This window comes from Patiria miniata, unplaced genomic scaffold, assembly GCF_015706575.1.
Source record: "Patiria miniata isolate m_02_andy unplaced genomic scaffold, ASM1570657v1 HiC_scaffold_10, whole genome shotgun sequence".
NCBI lineage: Eukaryota > Metazoa > Echinodermata > Asteroidea > Valvatida > Asterinidae > Patiria > Patiria miniata.
In genome coordinates this window covers 2893184-2915069 of record NW_024037048.1, presented here as the reverse complement: position 1 = coordinate 2915069, position 21886 = coordinate 2893184, and the positions used below count along the sequence as shown (strand labels likewise).

Below are 21886 nucleotides of genomic sequence, written 5' to 3'. Positions count from 1 at the left end.
TACGTGTCATCGTTTGCTTTTGCAGTTAGCTGTATTCATTCTGGTGACACCCCGTTCAGTATGCGTTTGCATTCATAGAGAGGAGGGGACAGCATCTTAATTACTAATCCAAACATTTTTCTTGTTCATAATTATATTCACAAAATACATGTACATTGTTTATTAAAATAATATCGCATCAGTGTTAGAGTTGTATAAAATCACTCTACAAACAGGTTTTTTTTTGGGGGGGGGGAGTTTTAGTAATTTTAACTCGAAAAAGCAACATAAATATACCAATTTTTTTTTTCAGATTTGGCCGCTACCGTTTACATTTGTCCTATTTAAATATATTTCAAAAAACCTACATTTTAATGATTATTCTTACCCAGTTCTTCAAAAGCTGGCCAACTTCACTTTGAGGAAAACGATGAGAATCACAAGACATTCGCGTTTGTTGAGTTACAAACGCAGGGTGATCGGACAGGCAACTAATTCATTGGACATTGCCCAGTTTAGTTGTGAATATTTTTTGTCAGAGCAGAAACAAATCACAAAATTCAGCCCTTTCCAGTGGAACCATTTGTTTTAATTAAAAATATATGCGTCCTTTTGCATTTGATCAATTTCAGTATAAATTTGATTTGCACATACACGCTATTTCCGGTTTGATGACATCATCTGTTGAAATGTGCAAATACAAGAATGATTTATAATATAGTTGTATTTCAACAGGGTAGCCTTTTCAGTTATTTGAACTGCTATTCTTAAGGGCCCTGATTACATTAAAATAAGTTATTAAATGACACCAATAAAAACATGAAACAAAACCAAAATTTTTAATTAATAAAATGACAATATTAAAAGAGTTTTTAAAAATATATAAATATATAAAAATCTAAAATTTACGTAAGTAACAGGACCAAATCTATCAGCACAAAGAAAAGAAAATTGTTATAATTTAACATGAATAAATAAAAATAATAATAAAAAACAAACAAAATTAACAAACAAACACCCAAACAAGCACAATGAAGTTAAGAGATAAAAGCAAGAAAAGAAATATGAATATTTAAAAAATAGCAACCACATAATACATTAAAATACATAAATTAAGAAAAAACCCAATTTCCTAATGAAGGGATGAATATTAAGAACACGTCCAACAAAAAAAATTTAAAATAAGATAAGATAAAATAAACAAGCAAGATACAAAAACAACCGAAAACTATGCCATAACATAAGTAGAGATATAGCCATCACGATCAGGTATGCATGGAAAATATCAAAAACAGGACAAAGGATGATTTTTAAATGAATGAATAAGGACTGAAACAGTTAAAGACAATAATCAAACAAACTAAACTAAAATGACACTAAAGGAGAAGTAATTGAAAATCATGCATAAATTAAAAGGATATGTAAGAATAAAAATATAAACAAATAAAACCAACAAAACTGACTGAAATTAAAATTGTTAACAATAATCAAACAAACTAAACTAAAATGACACTAAAAGAGAAGTAATTGAAAATCATGCATAAAAATGTGTAATTAAAGGGATATGTAAGAATAAAAATATAAACAAATAAAACCAACAAAACTGACTGAAATTAAAATTGAAAAACAATAATTCGATAACAGAGAGATAAGAGGGACAAAAGTGTTACGGTTCAAGTAATAAGAGAACTTTTGAACTTGGATAGGGACTCGGCCTGTCTCTGTGAAATTCATAGAGGTTCAACTGTATTTTACAAGACTCGGGAGATGACGTCATAATGCCAATTTTTGTGTTTGGCATTTCTCACTGATCATTATTTTGCATAGTAAAAGGCTTCCGTTTCGAGTTATATTCAATTCTCACTGCACTTCAGGTAACACCGGAAGTAATGGTCAAATGGCTCTGTGCCCGGGAATCTAAAATACCGGTATTGCCTGAGGCAATGCCTACCACATTACAAACAATAAGAGGGGTTCATTCATTTGACAGTTATTACTTAAAGTCATTTTTCAAATTGTGACCTTAAATCGCTTGTAATTTGATACTCGATGATGACGTGACATAATGTTTCACATCTTCAGACACGGGTTGAAGTTCACACCTGGTTTTATCTTCATCCCCTGACACATTTCGAAGAAATTGGGTTTGTTTTGATTTTGAGGCTTCCGTTGGCATTTTGAATTCATCTTGGACCTTCCGGTTACCCCGGAAGTTAAGATCAAGCGATTCACGTACACAACAAATATGTTGATGAGGATTATGGTCCCATCGTTATTTTGTTCATTGATTATCAACGAACAAACATGGTAACTTTTAAAAACTAAAATCGCTTGTAATTTGACACCTAATGACGTCATAATAACGTCAGGGTAATATGCACATCTTGATATCAGCGTTGATATACGTGTATGTTCGAAGCTTTAAGTTTATGCCATACATCGTTTAGAAGAAAAGTTGCAGAGAATTATTGTTCGAAAAGGAAGGAAAAAAGAAGATTTACAAACGATTTCAGAATAGTGATAGGATTGTGCCCGATCACCCAATAAGGGTTTTGGCTCAGGTAATATTCAGCATCCAGAGTCCAACTTAAAAACAATGTTTAAAACCGGCCAAGCACACATTCATGCCCTTATTATTGTGCATTATTACGTCCATTCCTACTCAGCAACAATCCTCTCAAGGCAAGTTTTGGCAAGGTTTGGTAGACCTTTATGCAAAATATCAAGCCAGCAGATAATATGAACAGATCGTCTCATGTGATTATTACAGTGCCACAAAACAAAGTTTTAAGTGACTAAGTGAGTTGCAGAAATTGAAAACAAGATAACCAAATGGTTTGCGGTTTCAAAAACCAATTTTACCGGCTACCCTAGACATCAACCCGACAACTTTGGCCTGCACGAGAGCAATGCACATGGACATGACAGACAAACCTACAATGGTGTACACCAGGCAACCAAAGAAAGAGGGGATGTCCATGTAATGTTTGACAGGCACAAAGTCACCGAAACCTATGGTTGTTAAAGTTATGAAAGTGAAGTACAGCGCCTCGCCGTAGTACCAGCCTTCGACGTAGGCGATCATAAGAGCACCTATGAAGGTGTACATGAGCAAGATGGCCACTACAAGGACAACCGGCACGTGGCGTTGCTCCGAGCCTGTGTCTTCCCTATTGTCTGTTCCTTTCACAGCGATGCTGTCCGGACTAGTCCTCGGACTGCTCGGAGTCTTCTTTTCCTCCTCACGGGTTTCGCCGTCTGGAGCGAATGCCAGGTTCGTATTCCCCGACAAGGTGTTGATCTTGCTACTCTTCGCCAGTTGGTCCAGCTCCGCCTGCTGCGCTGCCTCCACGTCCATAGAGCTCCGCCTGGAGTTGGGCTGGCTGCCCCTGACCGGGTCAGCCGAGTCCTTGAAGACGCCTAGGGAAAATCGCATCTCCATGATGTCACCCCTCTCCTCAACATGATCGTAGGCACTGGAAGCTCGAGCGTCCGTCGACCGAGTAGAAAGTCCATTCTGGTGATGGAGGGGCTCCCTCATGGCATTGCCCAAGTCCTGCGATTGGTTGACGGGTCGCGGTGACCTCCGGTCCTGCCTGCTACACTGGCATTTACCTGCTAGTAGGACGACTAAGCGAGCCAGGATGCCTCCGATGTCAGCCAGGAAGGTCAGGGTGAGAGGTATCCCAATCAGGGAGTAGATGACGATGACAACACGACCCCAAGCAGTCACCGGTACGGCATCACCGTAGCCTGTACGTGTAAGAAACGAACAGCTTGATTAACTTTGAGTTTCGGGTGTTGCTACATCAGAGGAGGGCGCACTTCAACTTACATGTAACTAAACCACTGAACAATAATTGAGAAACTGAATAAGAGATTAACAGGATGGCCACGAGCGTTTGCTAAGCACAAGAAAATACGTTTTAACGGGGGCGGCGGGCCGGGGTTAGCACCACGATAAGAATTGAAAAAAATATATATATATACATAGGGGCCTACATCTTCGTTAGGAATAATACAAAAATTGGAGACGGCGTCCTTTTTTTTCCCTTAGTATTAGCCACCTAAGAAATCGTCGTCTGAATAGATGATATCAAGATAATATTATACTCTCCCATCCTGAAAATAAATGTTTTCAATGACATTGAAAGAGAGAGACTTTTTGCAACAAAAATCACAGAATTTAGAGGCCATGAGATATACAAATGCACTATAAGGCCTATGTCCGTGTCAATCTTGTCAGCCATGTTTTCGACAAGGTCTAATTACTTCGCTGTCTATGCAATTATCACAGTACCGGTCAGCAATGCGAGATTTGTTGCGCTTGTGAAATATTTTCTTTGTGTAACTATTTAATAGTTGTCTAAACGTGTCTTCGTCTGATTACATTGCTATATTTAGTTCTCATACAATTTTCAACCCGGTCTACGGAGTGCTTTATCAGTGACCGCTTTTCCAAATGCATGTACCAGCGTAAATTAATGATGGAAGCTCACTGAATGGCCACCTGTCTCTCAACCCATAATTATTGTCTATCAAAAATCCAGAGCGTTGAGCACACACCAAAAACAAACGGAAAAAAACAAACAAACCCGGGTCAGGTAAATTAATGTCACGAATATGCCTGCAAATTTTAAATTTAAAAACCCTGGAAGATTCTTGAAATAAATTTAATAATTTGTTTTATCTCATGCTATTTTTCAACAGTTGTTTACATTACACATTATTTTAATTACTCTCTCTTAGTTTCTTACCTTCCTTGTTTCGTCCAATTAAATTAACATTTCAGTTTCCAGTATTAATTCCTGCCTGTTCTCAGTTCTATTTTGGAATCATTGTTTGCTCAAAATTAATTGAACAAAATTTTCAGAGATTTCAGTATACGAAAATGTATCCACATGTAGCTTAGGCGAATAAACATCCATTAATTGGCTTTTCCGGAAAACGTCCGAAAACGTTTGTTTTTCTTCCCATTTTTGTTCTCCCTTTGCTTTTTGTTTCTTTCTTTCTGCTTTTTGTTCTTCCATCCGAGTCGATTACATATGAAATGTGTACATGTTTTTTTTCTGACGGCCACTTTTGACGTAAACCTTAACAGTCATAATCCAATAAAACTTTACATAAACAAAGACCCCATTGTAAAGTCGTGTATATTGATGTGATGTCATCATGGGTCACGTGACGTCATCTCAACGATGCATAACTCAAATGTCTTATATCTAGAGAACGACATGTCCGATTGGGTTCAAACTGTGTAGACAGGAATGTTATAGATGAAAAAAAAGTGTGGTCATTAAAACGTCATCAGTTGTCAAGTTGCATTTCATTGAAGGCGTATTTTTTAAGCCCTATATCTATATAACTACGGGTGCGATCGTATTCACAGACAGGGATGTGTTATAGATGAAAATTGAGATGACGTCATTTTTTAAATGGATTTGTCAGCATACCTTTACAACAGAAATTTATTACAATAATATCAGGTGACACGGAAAACGAATCCGTACATCCGGAAAAAAAACCTGTGTTCTGTTTCACAGCAGACACAATTCTAGTCATAGCTTATGTTTTTGACCAGTACATTATACTATAGCATATAGAGATTAAAAAACTTGTACGTTAGTGCCCATATGTCAAAACACACATGGCTTTGTACGTATATAGCCTTCGGGACACGCCTTCATGACGAGGCACACATCGAAGACTATACAATAGTATCATCGGGCTCCCAATAACAAAATTGGTTGTTTGCTCAAACACAGAATGTGGGTATAAGAACGACCGCTGTGTTCATATACATGTACTGAGCAAATAATTGCTCAGTCGTTGTAATTAAAATGAGGAAGTTGCACTGAAGCGTTGAGGACACATCTCCCAGCAGACATAAACAATGATGTTCCGTTGGATAGTGAATCGTCTTGCATTTTTTTTCTAATTATGGAAAGGTTTAGAAAAAATAAAACAGGCATTTTTTAGTATTTCGAGAAGAGTAGAATTTTAACATTTCAATTTGTAAATAATAACAATTATGTTCTCAAAAAATTTCGATGGGTAAAAGAACAAAAATCTGAATGCTTCTGAAATAATATGACCCCAAGCTCTCACAACTAAAAACCCCTAAAATCCTACGAAGCAATCATATATACGGTAACTAATGTGCTTTGTTGATATGATGTATACTTGGTTCAAGACGCATGGCTTTGTTTTTTCCCTATATTGCACCCGGTTCCATCTCTGACAACGGATGGGCTGGGTGTTTCCTTCCTTTGTTATTTGGGTAGGACTGAAATTACGAATTTCCGAATGTTAAATGTGTATGTAGGCCTAACTGGTGTGTCTAATGTAACTTTAAAAATGTATTTGTCTTTTTTGGGTGGGTTTAATTGTTTGAATGTATCCTTTTCACTCCATGTAATTGTGCAATGCCAGCCCTGTGGCTGCCTGTTCAGTGTTTTAATAAACCAGAAAAATAATAATAAAAAACCTGCAACCGCTCCATTAAATGGACTTGAAGCCTTTCACGGTCAAGGTACGGTAGTAATAACATAAAACGACCCGCACGTTGAATAGTGGTTACCATTTGTTATTGACTATACAATTTCTTTTCAACAAATCCATTAGCACTCAACCTGTCCGTGCTTGCGACATGTAGTGATAATACAGATGTATCATATATAGAGATGTACATGTACATGCTTGTCAATACATCGTACCAGATTCCCGTTGAGTCTGAAGGACATTTTTTTTTAAAAACACAGTATGGTTTCTACGCATTTCAAAGAGCATTCTTCGCTTTTTATATTTCTCTCTATATGGGCACTATGCGGGCAAAACATTGAAACATATTAGTTTTCACCGTGATGCAAGTTTTATGATTTTATGGGCTCGTAACTCGTTGGGATGTGTCGCATGTCGTTCATTGGTGTCAGTTCAGTGTGTGCCCTCTTGAACTCAAATGTTTGTGTGTTTGTGGAAGTTTATATTCCTGAACAGGATCTCAAACAATTTGAAACCAACACTTATACCCAACTTCCTGGTGTACATTATTAAGCAAACAGCATTAAATGTCTACGACAAAAAAATGTGAGCAGTTATTTCCTTGTCGACCTAGGGGCTTATCCGAATTACTTGGCTACGGAAGGCTTCGCTGATGCCCATAGAGTAGACACGGATGGTATCGCTGGTCGTAGCCGAGTTATTAGGAGTGGCCTATGGTCAGTTTCCACCATTAAAGGGAATGTACAACATTTGCTTTTGCTGCAATTTCCAGAAATAAATGGATTTGGACTTGCTTCACGTTTTGGGTTCGGAGATGCTAGAAAATCAAAGAAAACCAACAAAGTTCTTGTAGTCTGGTTCAGAGCAAATTATAGACTTTGGGGAATTGTTAGGTCAGAGAATCAGTCCAGCAGGCTCGTACCATTTCACAGGTGTGTAAACAATTGCAAAGAAAATGCGGAATAACTAAACAATGAACAGTTAGGAGCAGTTTTTGAAAAAAAAACCAGTTTTTTTCCAACGCTGATCGGCCGACCAGCGTTGGAAAATACAAGTTTTCTTGAAAATGTCGGCACACTAGGAGCCAAGATTTTACAGGATGCTTTGGACTGTCATTTCCTAACAATCCAGTAAGATATTTCGTGAAAATTTGATCATTTCGTTTTTTAATGTTTGCAAATGTTGTATTCCCTTAACGCCTATTATTTCTCAACAGTTGGAGTTGGGCGTTGTGTTCGAAAGCCATTGGAACGCGGCTTCATTTAGGTTTTAGAGCCTCGTCGTTCACTTTATCTGATGGGTTGTTTGAGTGGCAGATAATACGGTTTAGAGATTCTCACACGAACTGGTCTTGATGTGCTGGTTCTAAGTCATTCATGGCAAGTTGTTTTTCATGTGGTAAGATGGATGGTTTGATGCTCAGTAAATAAGCATAATTTATTCATTAATAATGCTTCAAATCAAACTTATTTTTGTTACCCTACGCGCTAAACGGCTAATATTGCGAGAATAGCGCCTGCATGCATGTATCAAGAAACCACGCGTTCTTTAAACACACTATTCCAAGTTTAATAGAATTAAAAATTGTGAAGTAAAATTTGCAATCCAAGTTGTTTCTTCAGAGGCTGAGACAAAAGTGACTGGCCAGCAACTTTTCCATCCCGCCTAAACTTTCTACTTCTAGAATGTAAAGAACCAACCCTACGTCTCATTGGCCCATAGCCAGGCCTTGCCAAGTGTCACAGAACAAGAATTCTTATTGGTTGGTTGCCCCTCCAAGCCTTCTCAGCAATTGTTAAAATTCGTGGCTGTTGATCGGCTCTTCTCCTGTTTACAGGATCTCACTTTTGTCACAAATTTGTCAATAGGGTTTCATGTACAAAGTTCTTCATACGAAAGTACAGTATGAAATGCATTCACAGTGATCGAGATGTGTGTGCATGGAGTTAGCCTACATTTTGCACAACACAAAATATATAACCAACAGGAGAAGATCAATGGAAATTTTGCTGCTTATAAATAATTTGATCATTTAGTGATAAAATTGATTAATAGTCAGTGGAATAACAACCGGGGTGGGGGACACAACGTACGCTCTTATGAAACTTATTTCTCTTGGCGTCTCATCATAGATTCCTACTCTTTATTAAGCCAAATCATGAACCACACCAACGGACATTTAGGTGACACTGATTATAAACACTGAAATTCACAAAAGTGGTTTCGTGTTTCCTTGCACTAAAAATCCTCAATTCACAAAACGCTACGTCAAATGTTATGTGCGTGGGTGTGTGGGATAGAGTGTTTGTAATAATCAGCCAGATAGTTTTGATTACCATGGCAACCTGCTTCTATGTATACACAAGACTGGGCAAGCGAAGGACGAGACAGAAATATTCTTGATGATAAATAAGTGCTTCGTATAAATAAATTATACCAAGGAGTTAGTGGCAGAATATGCAAAGCAATGACGTCACTGCACGCAGCCACAAGTAATTTAGTCAGAGTGAAGAGACATGTCTGCACAACTATAAGTGGATCAGTTGAAAATTACAACTGACAAACATGTTTCTTTATACAAAACAAGCATTCAAAAAAGTTCAAGTATAAGATTCCAACTGAGGCAACGCGATTCACACAGAGGTAAACATGAAGAAAATAAAACACATACAATTATTGTTTCCCAGACTGACACACAATGTAAATGACGCTTGATAAATGTTGGTATTAAATCAAGTCAGGCGGCTGCATGCTGGACGGCTTCCTACCGAGTTCCGGCCTCGTCTTACAATTCATCCAACATGATTGTCATCTTGACAATGTAGCAATCAGGCCTGATGGAACGACCAATCCTCCAGAGTAACAGGAGGCACAACATTATCGTGAGCTACTACTTGCCTCCGTCTGTGCAGCAGTGTCGTATAATTATGATGGTCGGGGATCTTTTCCAAGCAACAAAAACAAACAGGGTTGGCAGACAAGCTCTTTTAGTTTAATCATAAACTTATACATTTTAGAGACGGGCGGGCCTAGGCTCCGGTCTAGAAGGGCTTGGCAAGCTCCACTTATATTAAAAAGATGATCAAAGGATACTGATCGAAACATCCAGTGTCCGCAACGCCAGTTAGAACCATCTTCTAAAAATATCCATACGTAAACCCTTTACATGGTTCAAACATTCAAGAGAACATGGGCAGGGTTCCACAATATTGGTTTTGCAATACCTTGAACTTAACGGGCATGATAGCAATTGTTGATGGGATTTTCTCTGCCAAAGTAAGCTAAAAAAAATGTATAGTTAAATTTGCACCAGTAATTAAATTGCAATAATGCAGTTGCCAAATTAATGACAATCTGAAGCGTATTATAACCATTTATTTGGGTAGAAACATCACTGATAAGGGATATCCGATGTGTCAGCGCATGGACGATATATTCCAGTATTTGACACAAAATAATAACAAAAGATGAACCAGTGATAGGGTGTGAAGGACGACGCAGCAGGTGGTCTTTGTTATTGCATTTTTGATGAACCATCGATCATTATGCATTCTCCATATGCCGGCAATGATTAACCTTGCTAACAAACCTGTATTTTGTTTGCAGTATTTAAACTTGACAAGATACAACAGAACGCAGACTGGGAACATGACTGAACATATACAACATGCAAACAATCAGGCAAACATTAAATCTCATGCACTTTATCAGACACAATTTTTAAAACCTTTCCTCAGACAAACCTGGCATTTTCAATATTTCACTGGCAATTCTTGAGGTCTCCGTTTAATTTTTAAGGAGAGTATTATTCAACTTTTGCGCTTTATATAGAAAGTGATTAAAAATGTTGAACTTAACGTTTTACTGATGTCCCCCTCTTTCAAAAGTTCAACTGTAAAAGAAGATATTTTAATGTATAAAAGAAAAGAGGAGAGAAATAAAAACATCAAAATACAAAAATGTATAGGGTCTGCATGTGCTTACCAATTGTTGCAATACTCGTTGCACAGAACAGTACACTACCAGTATAAGTCCAGTCGACCCGGCTCAAGTGGGTGAGGTCGTCAAGGTACGGGTCCTCAACCAGCGCCGTATACTCCTCCCAGATGTCGGTCAGGTTTGCCACCGTCACCCGTTGGCCCTTCGTCAGGTTACGGACGGCCCCGTCGATCTGCGCCTTAAGCACCTCGTATCGGTCCACCTCCCGAGAGAAGTCCGGCTGGCTGCCTCCTTCTATAGCCAGGAAGATCCAACCTCCGATGCCCAGGTAGAAGAGGTAGGCCGCAAGCAATACTAAGTGGGGCCAAGAGATGCGGAGGCCACGGGCGAAAAACCTTCGCGACTTGGCTCTGGCTCCGGAGTCTGCATACTGGCCACGCGTTCACTTTACATAATCCTCACTCCGATAATCCTCGCTCGTATCCTTATGGATACTTTTTGACTCATCTGAGGTTATCTGACAACTAACTACATTAAGAATATTTTACATAGCTCATTCAACCATATCTAGAGTTAGGTCCTTGCTCTATGGTTTAAATGATGTTCCTTCGACTGTTCCAAAACAACGTATGGATGAGCACAGGTTAAGCAATGACATTTACTCCAGCTTTTCAAAACATGCGAACCCGCTCTGTTATCAAGACGTACACCATTACAACTTCCGCATTGTCATCATATGTTAATCATCTGGCATGAAACTCGCACGCAGCCACTTAGTACGGAAATGACAGTTCTCTTTTCTGCAGCCGGTCAGGATTGGACAAAAACGGTGTGAAAAGTCGTCCATGTAAACACATAGCCTACGTGCCGGTTTGGTGTGTTGTTGATGTGAGGGCGATCAAACTGTATTCCAGTGGTCCGTGGCTGCAGAATAATGCGTCAGTACAGGTTACGCATCCATAAACCACAAAAATCGATACAGCATGCATGCAGTTTTGATGTACATGTACTTAACCCCTCAATGCTTCGGGATACTTCTAGCCATCGAAGTTGGTTTTGAGCACCGTTAACTTTAATACTACGTACTTTTCTGTGTTTATTTAAATACAAAGAGTGGTTTTGTGACACAAAAATAGCTTAGTCATGTCGAGCGTAACATGCATGGGCGGCCTACAGCACAGGCAAGGACAGGTTTCTTTTCATATTCTAAATCGGGTACAGTGCACCACGAAATGACGTATCGTCTATGGACTGTGCACACATACGTGACTAGCTAGCTAGCACTTCGCGGATGCGACCGACGAACACAAAAAAGTACACTGGCATTCTTTGATTCACGCACGACGCACGGCGTTAAAATGTAAACAAGAGTGATATGCCATGAAATGCGGCTTCGCCACACGGAAATTATTATGTCACGTATAGGCGATAGTAGCGAGGCAGTTCGCCAAAACTTCACTTCTTCAATCGAAGTTGATGAAAATTGTTTAGTCGGCCCAACGCATTCGAAATTTAGCTTATCAAGAATTAGACAAAAACATTGAGGAATTGACACAAAATATAACGTGTATGCTGTCACAGAGTGGGAACCGAAAAATATGCTAAATTTAATAAAGTGTATATCCGACGAAAGTCTTGTTTAAAAAAAATATAAATACAAATGTAAGTCCAAAAAATTAGCAAGTATGAGAGATTTTTGTATAGGTATACCATAAATTATTTTGTTTCTGTCATATCACCGAATGATTATTTCGATCTGAATGCCGCTGTACCTGACGCAGGATATCTCGCCGTTCGACAGCACTAAAATTAAGTATAGATCCATGCTTAATAGATTATTATATGTTTAAAGCTCGTTTGTATACCGTCTGAACATGGAAGAATGTTTTTATTCCTCCATGATCTGAAGCGACAGCCGGGGGGGGGGGGGTACTTGTTTCCCAGCAGTAAATGACGTTACAAAATAATTATGAGCTTCTTATTACATTCCACTTTACACGAACTGTCCAACTGTAATCCTTTCGTGGCAAACACGTAATGTCAGTGGCCTAAAATGACGTAATTCTGAGCAAAGTTCTCCAATGTCTTAATTACCAGCAAAAATTGCCGCGTGATGAACATTGTTTGCGACCGAGTGTTAACCGAAACTTTCCCTTAATGGAAACCTAAGTCCGTAACTGTCCTGTAACTGTCCGTAACTGTCCTGTACTATATATAGTGATAATAATCGTCGGATTTGAACAGCGCCCTCTTTGAAAATGGTACGAAACACCCCCCCCCCCCATTGATTTTCGGATGCCAAGTGTCCGGAAAAAAAATTCCCTCACCCCGAGTTATGTCAAGAATCCTTGAAATTAAACAAAAAACCCGTCCGTGTGAGAACGCACAATTAAAATCAGTGACCCGTAGTTTATTAAGTTCAGAGTACGTCATAGATGGCCTTGGTAACCAAAAGTTGAGCTATTAAGTAAAACTTGAAATATCAAATTCAATAAGATTGATAAGTATTTCTAATTTATATCTTAAAGAGAATACGGCTTTGATAACAACAACTTGGGCTGCAAACTAATAATCAAAACGCCATGGCTATTAGTTCACTGTTCATTTTGACAACCGACCAACCGCATGCTACAAATGAAACAGGGTAAATTTGACAAGGTGCCCACCGATTTGGTTATTGATTTCAGAAGTTCATTAACATCTAGCGATTTTAATATCTTAACCAATACCGCTTTGTATGTATTTGTTTGAGCAGCCCTGAATACAGGATCTCGAATCACTGAACAACATTTCTTTCCTTTTTGGGGTTTTGATTCTCTATAACAAAATAATCACCATGGTGAGCATCAGGTCAGACGATCGCAGTAGAAATGACACTTCTTTCTTCTTATACGAAGCAAGCGACACCGAAAATGTCTCCACTTGAATTTCACACACATTTACAATATAGTGCTATGAAGTGGTGAGTTAATTATTTGACGTTGAAGTCTACAAGGCACTACATGTACTTATTACAGACAACCCGTATTCTTATTGCTATGTCGTTTATATTACATGGAAAAGTTCGCATGAAAGATAGATTATTATGACCGTGTTCATTTTCTCCAGCCATTCTCAGTAAATATTTTTGCTAGGGGGTTGAAAATATGCCGGGGGGGGGGGGACGAAAATCACAATATTTTCTGACCACTGGACTGAAACTTTATAGAGCAGAACCTCCGTTTTTTCGGCATGTCATGGTCTCAAAGTGGAGAATGAGAATCCACTACTTGACGGAGATGCCTCAAGGATACTTCCGGGAATTGAAGTGACACTGGTAATCGATTTTTCATGCAGGACATATCGACACGGAAATAATGTTTCAGGCCATGCTGTAAGCACCTGCAAGGTTCTCATAGGTAATTAATAGTTTCATAACCTGCTGTTTGCGGCCAACTGTCCGCTGTGACCGTTGTGCATGAAGTATATTGGTTACACACTCATGAGTGTAGCAAAGATTCTTTTGAATCGGGGTGGTATTTTGAAATCGAAGCATGAGGTACTATTTCTAAGGATAGATCATACTTCCATCGTTCCTTCCATTCGCACTGACCGACCATCACGCAGTAAGTACGAGTTGCTGTCATAATCAAGGGGGCCCAGGGGCGGCGGAACCGGGGGGGGGGGGGGGGGCACTTGCCCCCAAAATTTCCTCAGGCCAACAAAAGTGCCCCTCTCGCGGTCATAAATGTGCCCCCCCCCCCCCCGATGAAACAAAAGTGCCCTTCAAACGCACACAATGAAAGCATATGATCGCGCTACAAATAAAATCGTCTCCTCTCTTGTAATGGAACACTGCCCCTCAAAAACACAAGTTCCCCCTCTCGCATTAACAAGATTGTGCACCTTCGCGAGATGGAAAACTACCCCTCGAAAGCACAATTGTGTCAGTGCCCCGCATGCAACATTAAAATTGTACCTCTCTCATGGAAAGTGGCCTATAAAAAGTGCCCCTCCTCACGCGAATAGAATGATCACTGAGCTGGCCATCAAAAGCAAAAGTGCCCCACAGAGCATCTTAAATCCATTTTTACCCCCGTTCCTTAATCTCGCCCATGCTATGAATTTGTGGACCCACCTTTTGGGCACCAACGGAAGGTGCCCCTTTTTCTGGATAAGTGCCTCTTTCCCTCCCCCCCCCCCGTTTGAAAAGTGTTCCGCCGCCCCTGCAAGGGGCAACGGGGGCCATAGCTCTCCCCCCCCCCCCCCAAAAGAAAACAAACCCAATTGTTTCCTCAGAAAAAAATGGTTACTAGTGTTTAGAAATTGCCTCAGATCGCACCACAGAGCATCTTGAATCCACAAATTATTCGGGGCCAGTGGCGTATCCGGGGGGGGGGGGGGGGGCAGGGGCAGTTTTGAAGAGCGCCCCCATTTGGAAGATGGGTTACCATCACCTCCCCCCCCCCCCCCCGCTTTTTGATTTTACGGAGGGCAAGTGTCCTGAAAAAAAAAGAAAAAAAACATTTGTCTACATTTCGGCGCGGATGTGCGTTTGCCCCCCCCCCCCCCGACATCAAAAGCTGGATACGCTGCTGTTCGGGGCTCTTAAGCGGGCCCGAACCCACGCCCTAATTCTTTGGACCCACTTTTCGATGGGCCAAAATTGTTTTGTTTGCCCCCCCCCCCAAAAAAATGTGTTTTGGAGCCGCCCTTGTTCATCATAGCCTTGCCGGTGTCCAATCCCGTCGCCATGCCAACGTCATTGATTCGATGTGGCATTGTGTGTATAATAATTTTGTTTTACAACAGCTCTCAGTCTCATTGGTTTTGTACACGATCTGTAATCGTGTGTCCTCGATATTTACACCATAAACACGCAGACAAGTACAGTGTGTATTTGCCTTCAATCGGAGACACCCTATTGTCCCTCTTTTGTATGTACTCTTAACATTTTAGGAAAACCTCCATTATGTTTTGCACACGAATCAAAATTGGGAACCCTCAGTGGCGTATCTAGAGTGAGGGGGGGGGGGGGCAGAGGGGGTACGTTGCCCCCCCCCCTTCCTGGCGGATTTTTTTAGCAACAATTTTATTCAGCAATTATTTCAATAAATGGTTAGAGAGTTCTGACATCAATCCCCAAAAAATAAAACCCGCTCAAAAAACTATTATAATGCGCCGTGAAAATTGGCATATAATTTGCAGTATGTATAATAATTGTCAGTTTTGAAAAGCGCCCCCATTCGGAAGATGGGTAACAGCCCTCCCCCCCCCCCCCTTTGTTTTGATTTTATTGTCCGGATAAAAAAATGTCTACATTTCAGCACGGATGTGCGGTTCCCCCCCCCCCCCCCCATCAAAAGCTGGATCCGCTACTGGGAACCCTATTGTCCTCTATTGTTCAACGTCCCCTACTGAATGCAGAAACAAACTCAAACCCATACACGGATGTAAACACCTTCAATCGTGGATCCCCTATTGAATGCAAAAACAACCCCACACACTTTAGTCGTTTTTGTCTGCCAAATCGTCCTGTCGTCGGCAAAATCGTGTTTCCCGATAGTGTCCTTGATCGTCTGCTTTGAACAGCGCCCCCATTGGAGGATTGTATCCAGCCATCAAGCTCCCCCCCCCCCCCGCACTTCGCTTCAATCAAACCAGAAAAGGAGCGCATGCGCATGATTAAAACTGAGCCGACATTTCCCATTCTAAACTTCTTATGTAACATTAGCACAGTGCTAAACTTTTACAATAGAGAGTGAATCCCCTCCCCTTTTTCCCCCTCGGCCCTTTTCGGTTTACGCAGTATGACAACGGGTGATAACAACAAAACAAAACAAAACAAAAAACAAACAAAAAACCAAAAATTAAGTTGCTCTGTCTGTGTCCTTCAACATAATATTTTTTTTTCTTCAGACGAATTTGCAACTTGTATGTTTTATTTAAACGGAAAAACCTACTTTCCACCCTCTAGAATAAAAGTGTCTATACATGTATTTGGTTTCTTTTGCGTCCATGCGTAGCCTATATAACCCACAAAAGAAACGTCTTAACTTCTGCCGGGCAGCAAAAGAAATTCTAAATTTGTAGAGTAAATTCCATAAATAAACGTTCGATGTCTCATTCAAAGGGAATAACTTTTGTATTGCTAGAAAAATAGCAATTTAAAAAAATCTATATTTCGGGGGTGAGCCTCGAAAACAGCACGGGGAGAGTATCGTTACTCGTTACGTCAGAGGGAAGCAGATAAAAATCAGAGGGCCGCACAACCATTCATCACAATCCCTTTTTCATTTACTGAGAACTCCATGGAATGAGATTCCATTTCGTTTGGTTTATTAAGTGATAATTATACATGGTGTCCTAATAAACCGAACCCTCAAAGCGCTCTCTTTTCCACCGCTTTAAAAATACATCGCAAAACTTATTTATATGACAAATTCAGTTCATTACCAGTACATTTTCCAATCGGAAAAATATTTGAGTTAGGCCAGGCTATGGCAAATTCACAAATGTGGATTTTGTCACTTCGAGGGGTTGGGTTATTTTGGGACACCTTGTTACGCTTATGTACATTGGTATAAAAAAACACGGTAAACACATGTACATGTATATATCTCTAAATGTAAACGTTCAATCAATAAAAGTGTAAAAGGGACCAGATTTCGTAATATTCCAAATACATTTGACACCGGAAAAAAGGTGTTTAAAAACATTTGGTGTTTTATGAATCGTTTAAAACTACCCATGTGACGGGCTCTCGACCAATGGAAATGGGTAAACTGTCTCAGGTATTTATGAATGAGCATTTAAAATGATGGAGGCTACCAGAGGTGATATTCAAACTATTTTAAAAGCGTACATTTTAATAACGTGTAAACTTACTTCAAGAAATTTCGTGAACTGGTACCGTGCATATAGAATTGTATTTTAAATGAAAGATAAAGTCAACTGATGGCGCTATAGTTACAATACACGGGTATTAACTTCACGAATAGAATATATAGTGTCGCCAAAGGTTAACCTGTGCAATATATCCAGCTGTCGGGCTTGCTATCTCCGACTATCAGTGAGCACCTTCCCCTGACATTTTGTTTTGGATTGTTTCCCGTTTCCTTTTTTTACTTGAGGGCAATTCCAATAACAGACACTGTTATTAGTTACAGCAAACACATGTCACAATTGTATTGCTATAATGCTACCTTCAATTTCCACACTTTTTTTTTGGGGGGGGCATGAATACCTCTCGTTCATGAATTATGAATATTAATGAGGTCGGTAACGGAAGGACGATAAAACAGACAAGGGTTTTCCAACTTACACGTGTTTTGCGTAAACTCTGTGAATTTTATGGGGCAATTATATTTTAAAGGTAGGAAATGGAATCCCTGAAGCTTTATCTATACTATACCACCTTTCATTTGAATTTAAAAGTTTCGGTAATATAATTACAACGTCTTATAATAAGTGGATTATAATTTGGTAACGGAAGGACGGTAACGGAAGTACAAAAGGTTTACTCAATTATAGCAGGAACAAAATGTGAATTTACACTAATTATACAAGTGAAACAAATTGCTGAAATGTGTAACTAAATGTGAAATCAACAATATGCAGACCTGGCATAAATAATTATACCCAAGAAACCAGTGTTGTAGTCGAGACCGGATAGTCCGAGACCGAGACCAAGACCGAGACCTGAAGTTGCGAGACCGAGACCGAGACCAGCCCCTTCAAGGCGGACCGGGACCGAGACCGAGACCGAAATGGTCCGAGACCGAGACCGCGGATAATAAATAACAATAATCTAAATAAGCAACAAGACACTAATTACAGCTGAACAGTCTGTCCTTCAGATGTTGATGTTCATGGGGATGTGAAGGAAGTGATTGAAAGTTAGGAATCACCTGTACCTGCTTAATTGTGTCATGCGAGTGTTCTTCGTGTTTGCTTCATGCCATAAATTACAACATGGCAACAGAATTTGTTATTGTGTCACAATCAATTAAAAAAATTGGAAACAACCTAATTTAAAGAAGGGGGAAAAAAACTTATTTGATGAACTCTATATATTTGTGCCACTTTTAAAAAAAATTTTTTTTTTAATATTGTTTAACTACTATAATGTGTAAATCTGATGAAGAAACTCTAACTTAGGAGTACGACAATTTGTACTAGTTTTTGCAAAACTTGAACATGTTGAAACTTGACAAAAGTAAAAAGTTAAAGGTAGATGTTTCATCTGTTATAGGAACTTGGACCCTAAACTCCACAGCCACCCCTTGGTTTCAGCAATGACCACTAACGGATATTTAAATGCAACTTTAATTTTACATTGGACCTCCTTGTAAACCTGATTGGAAAGAATTTGGAGCAAGAAAATATTGATTTATTTTTTAAAATTTCAGTCATGGAATATAGATTTGTACATGTAGACCAAAACATTGAGAGATGGTAGCCAGATATGGATTGGTCTGCCCCCCCCCTCCCTCTTTGTGATTCTCCTTCCAACCCTGCATGTTTGTGTGTCCCCTACATGTTTGTTTCTTGTTCCTCTGTCATTTACCTCTGAAGAAGGCCTGGCTAAGGCTGAAATGTAATGCCATTTATTTTTGTTTAAGGTCAATACCATTACATATACTATAGAAGATCGATGAACCATATTTGCCTGATCTATCTTCTGTTAATCTGCCCGCCGTCATCATCGTCATTAGCCTATTTGAGAATATGGCCGACACAATAGAAGGGCGCTGTCACAAACTGAATGTGGTGGGTGAGATGTACTTTTAGGATTCATGGCTCAGTGCGCACGCCTCACTGTGTTTTGTACCGTGCCATCGTATCGCCCGCATCGGCTACCTTGCTGGGCAATTTACTTGAATGTTTTAGTGATTAACAAGTACGACATATTGCCAATATATTAATAGTTTATTGTGATGGACGGTAAACAGCATACAGCCATTAATGGAACACAATTCTTCTCGACTCATGCAAATGCAATTGACATTTAGGAAGGAGACGAGGCAGGCAATTAGACTCTATTTTTGTGTGACCATGGCAGTAGCCCAATTTGTGTTTATCAGAGATGAAAAGATGAATACATGGCGAGTCCAAAAGAAAGTGACCGCATGATAAAAAAAAATGGCACGCTCCATTTTGTAAAAAACATAATTGGGATAAAGAACATGTTATTGAGTAGTAACTGTGAACATTTCACGTAATTTGCATACTCTATTCCCAAGTCGTGTCTATTTTAATAAAGAGATCACAAAATTCAGCTGTCCACCACTAATACCAATTTAACGGTCTACGAATTGATGAATATCCATTAATAAATATAATGGAAAAAAAGCGTTTTCCCGCCTCCACGAATAAAGGAAAAAATTGAAACGGAGAATAGAAAAAAATCACCAGTATTTCTAGGGAAAAAGAGTTGAATTGTTCCCCATATTCAAAATACAAAATCTGACGGTACAAATAATGTTTCAGTCTTGATTCATAAGATTTAAATCTCAGTTGTATTTGGAATCAATGAGGATGACTATAAAGTGCTTGTTTCAACAGATCATCCCACAATAAAAACGAGAAATAAGAAGAGGAGCAATGGTTATTGGACTATGCCTCACTCACTAGAAAGTGAAGAGAGACATGTCCATTAGCATCACACTGCAGTCACATTTGCCCTAAACTGATTCTTTACTTAACCCTAAAAGGGCCGGGGGCGGAATCCGCCCCCCCCCCTCACTTTTTGGCTGGTCTGGACTCGAGACCAGCCAAAATATCGAGACCAAAGGGGACCGAGACCGAGACCAAGACCGAGACTACAGCTCCCAAGACCGAGACCGGCAAAAAGTGGTCTCGAGACCGAGACCGGTCTCGAGACCTACAACACTGCAATAAACTATTGAGATAAAGATAGGTGCCTGCTAATTAATGATAATAAATGAAAAACGAAAACAACCAAAAAAACATAATTCACGAACACAAGACTACTACAGAAATAGACTTCAAACCCATCACCTCAATCCTTAAAAGTTTAAATACACAGTATTTGAACACTTGAGTATATTGGTTACATGTTCACCAACAACTTTTAATAATAATACCGGTAGGTTCAGTGGTTTACCTAAAGGGTTGGGGGCGACCAGCCTACATGTACATTTAAGTTAGAAACATCTACATGTACCTGTAGAACTGATGGCTTCAGAATCATTATGCTTTAAAAAATGTTTTAGGTGTTGCTTTTAATTGAACTCCAAATTCAATGTTTGAAATCAAATTGTAATGATTTAGAGTAGTACCAATAGTTAACTTATAAACATCCAAACTGAAGTTGTTAACTTAGACATAATTTGTCAAAAATTGCAACTCACATGTCTTACACATGTAAATTGAATGAAAGTGCCCAATAGTACCGGTACTTTCTGCCATCTCATTTTGGACTTAATTTGTTTCTGGAATGGCTTCACAGAAATTGTATCTTTCTCTATTGTCCATGAATGGTGATGGCAGCAACTTTATGATTTGATTTTCTGCAACAACTCCATACATGTACAAGTACCGGAACATCGACATACATGTACATGTACATAGTACATGTTGTACATGCCTGTGCCATCTTTTGTAATGAACACCTTGCCCTGCTTATCCCGCTTTTGTGAAGGTGGGTCACATAAATGTCCTTTCAATGCTCATTATACATGCATGTATTTGCAGTGACTTTCATTTTTCAAACATGAGCACAAATGTCGTAACATTTGATAAAAATACCAGTTGTCCTTCCGTTACCGTCCTTCCGTTACCAATTTGGTAACGGAAGGACGTGATTTAATTAATAGTAATTAAAAAACGAGAAGTACAGAAGTGTCAGTTATAATGTCATATTGAAGGCCTACCTAAACTTGCTTTACACAATAACTTTCATTGCATTCATACTGCAAGTTTTAAAAATAAATTAAAAATATGTATATTTTCGGTAACGGAAGGACATTTTCGAAGGCTGAAATATTGAAATAAGTCACTGAAGCGAAACAATTACGCAAAACATAAAAAAAAATGTTTCAGTCGGTTTTTCATGACCAATACTTTCTCATTACAGAAATTGATGGCATTAGTACATATTTTTGTGTGTGTATTGGTAGAATACTTTCATATCACTATTACTCACATTTTTAGGATTAAAACAGGATTATTACGTAATCCTATTTTTTGGTACCGAAATGTATCAAAACTAAAAGTCCGACTTCAAATCTTGAAAATATAGACTTTTAGCTTTCATTTGACGCCAAATTTGTTTAAGTCACATGCATTTGAATTTGTTGATGTCATGTCCACTTTGGTGTGGAATCAGTGGCGTAGCCACGGGGGGGGGGGGCGTGAAACCATGTCGCCCCCCCCCCCCCCACTGAGATTTTGAGTTTCTAAAAAATTATCATTGATCTACATGACGCCCACCCATGAAATGTTCCAGCCCCCCCCCCCCCCA

At 39.2% G+C, this 21886-nt stretch overlaps 1 protein-coding gene across 1 annotated transcript; it reads right to left on the bottom strand.

Moving 5' to 3' along the window:
• Nucleotides 1-546: 546 nt before the first annotated feature.
• On the bottom strand, nucleotides 547-10858 carry LOC119740151 (TWiK family of potassium channels protein 18-like; the record flags this gene model as incomplete). The annotated part of the gene is made up of 2 exons (XM_038215363.1): nucleotides 547-3732; nucleotides 10465-10858. Coding segments are annotated over 2 exons (1302 nt in total), but the record flags the coding sequence as incomplete, so codon positions are not given.
• Between the last annotated feature and the right edge of the window lie 11028 nt (nucleotides 10859-21886).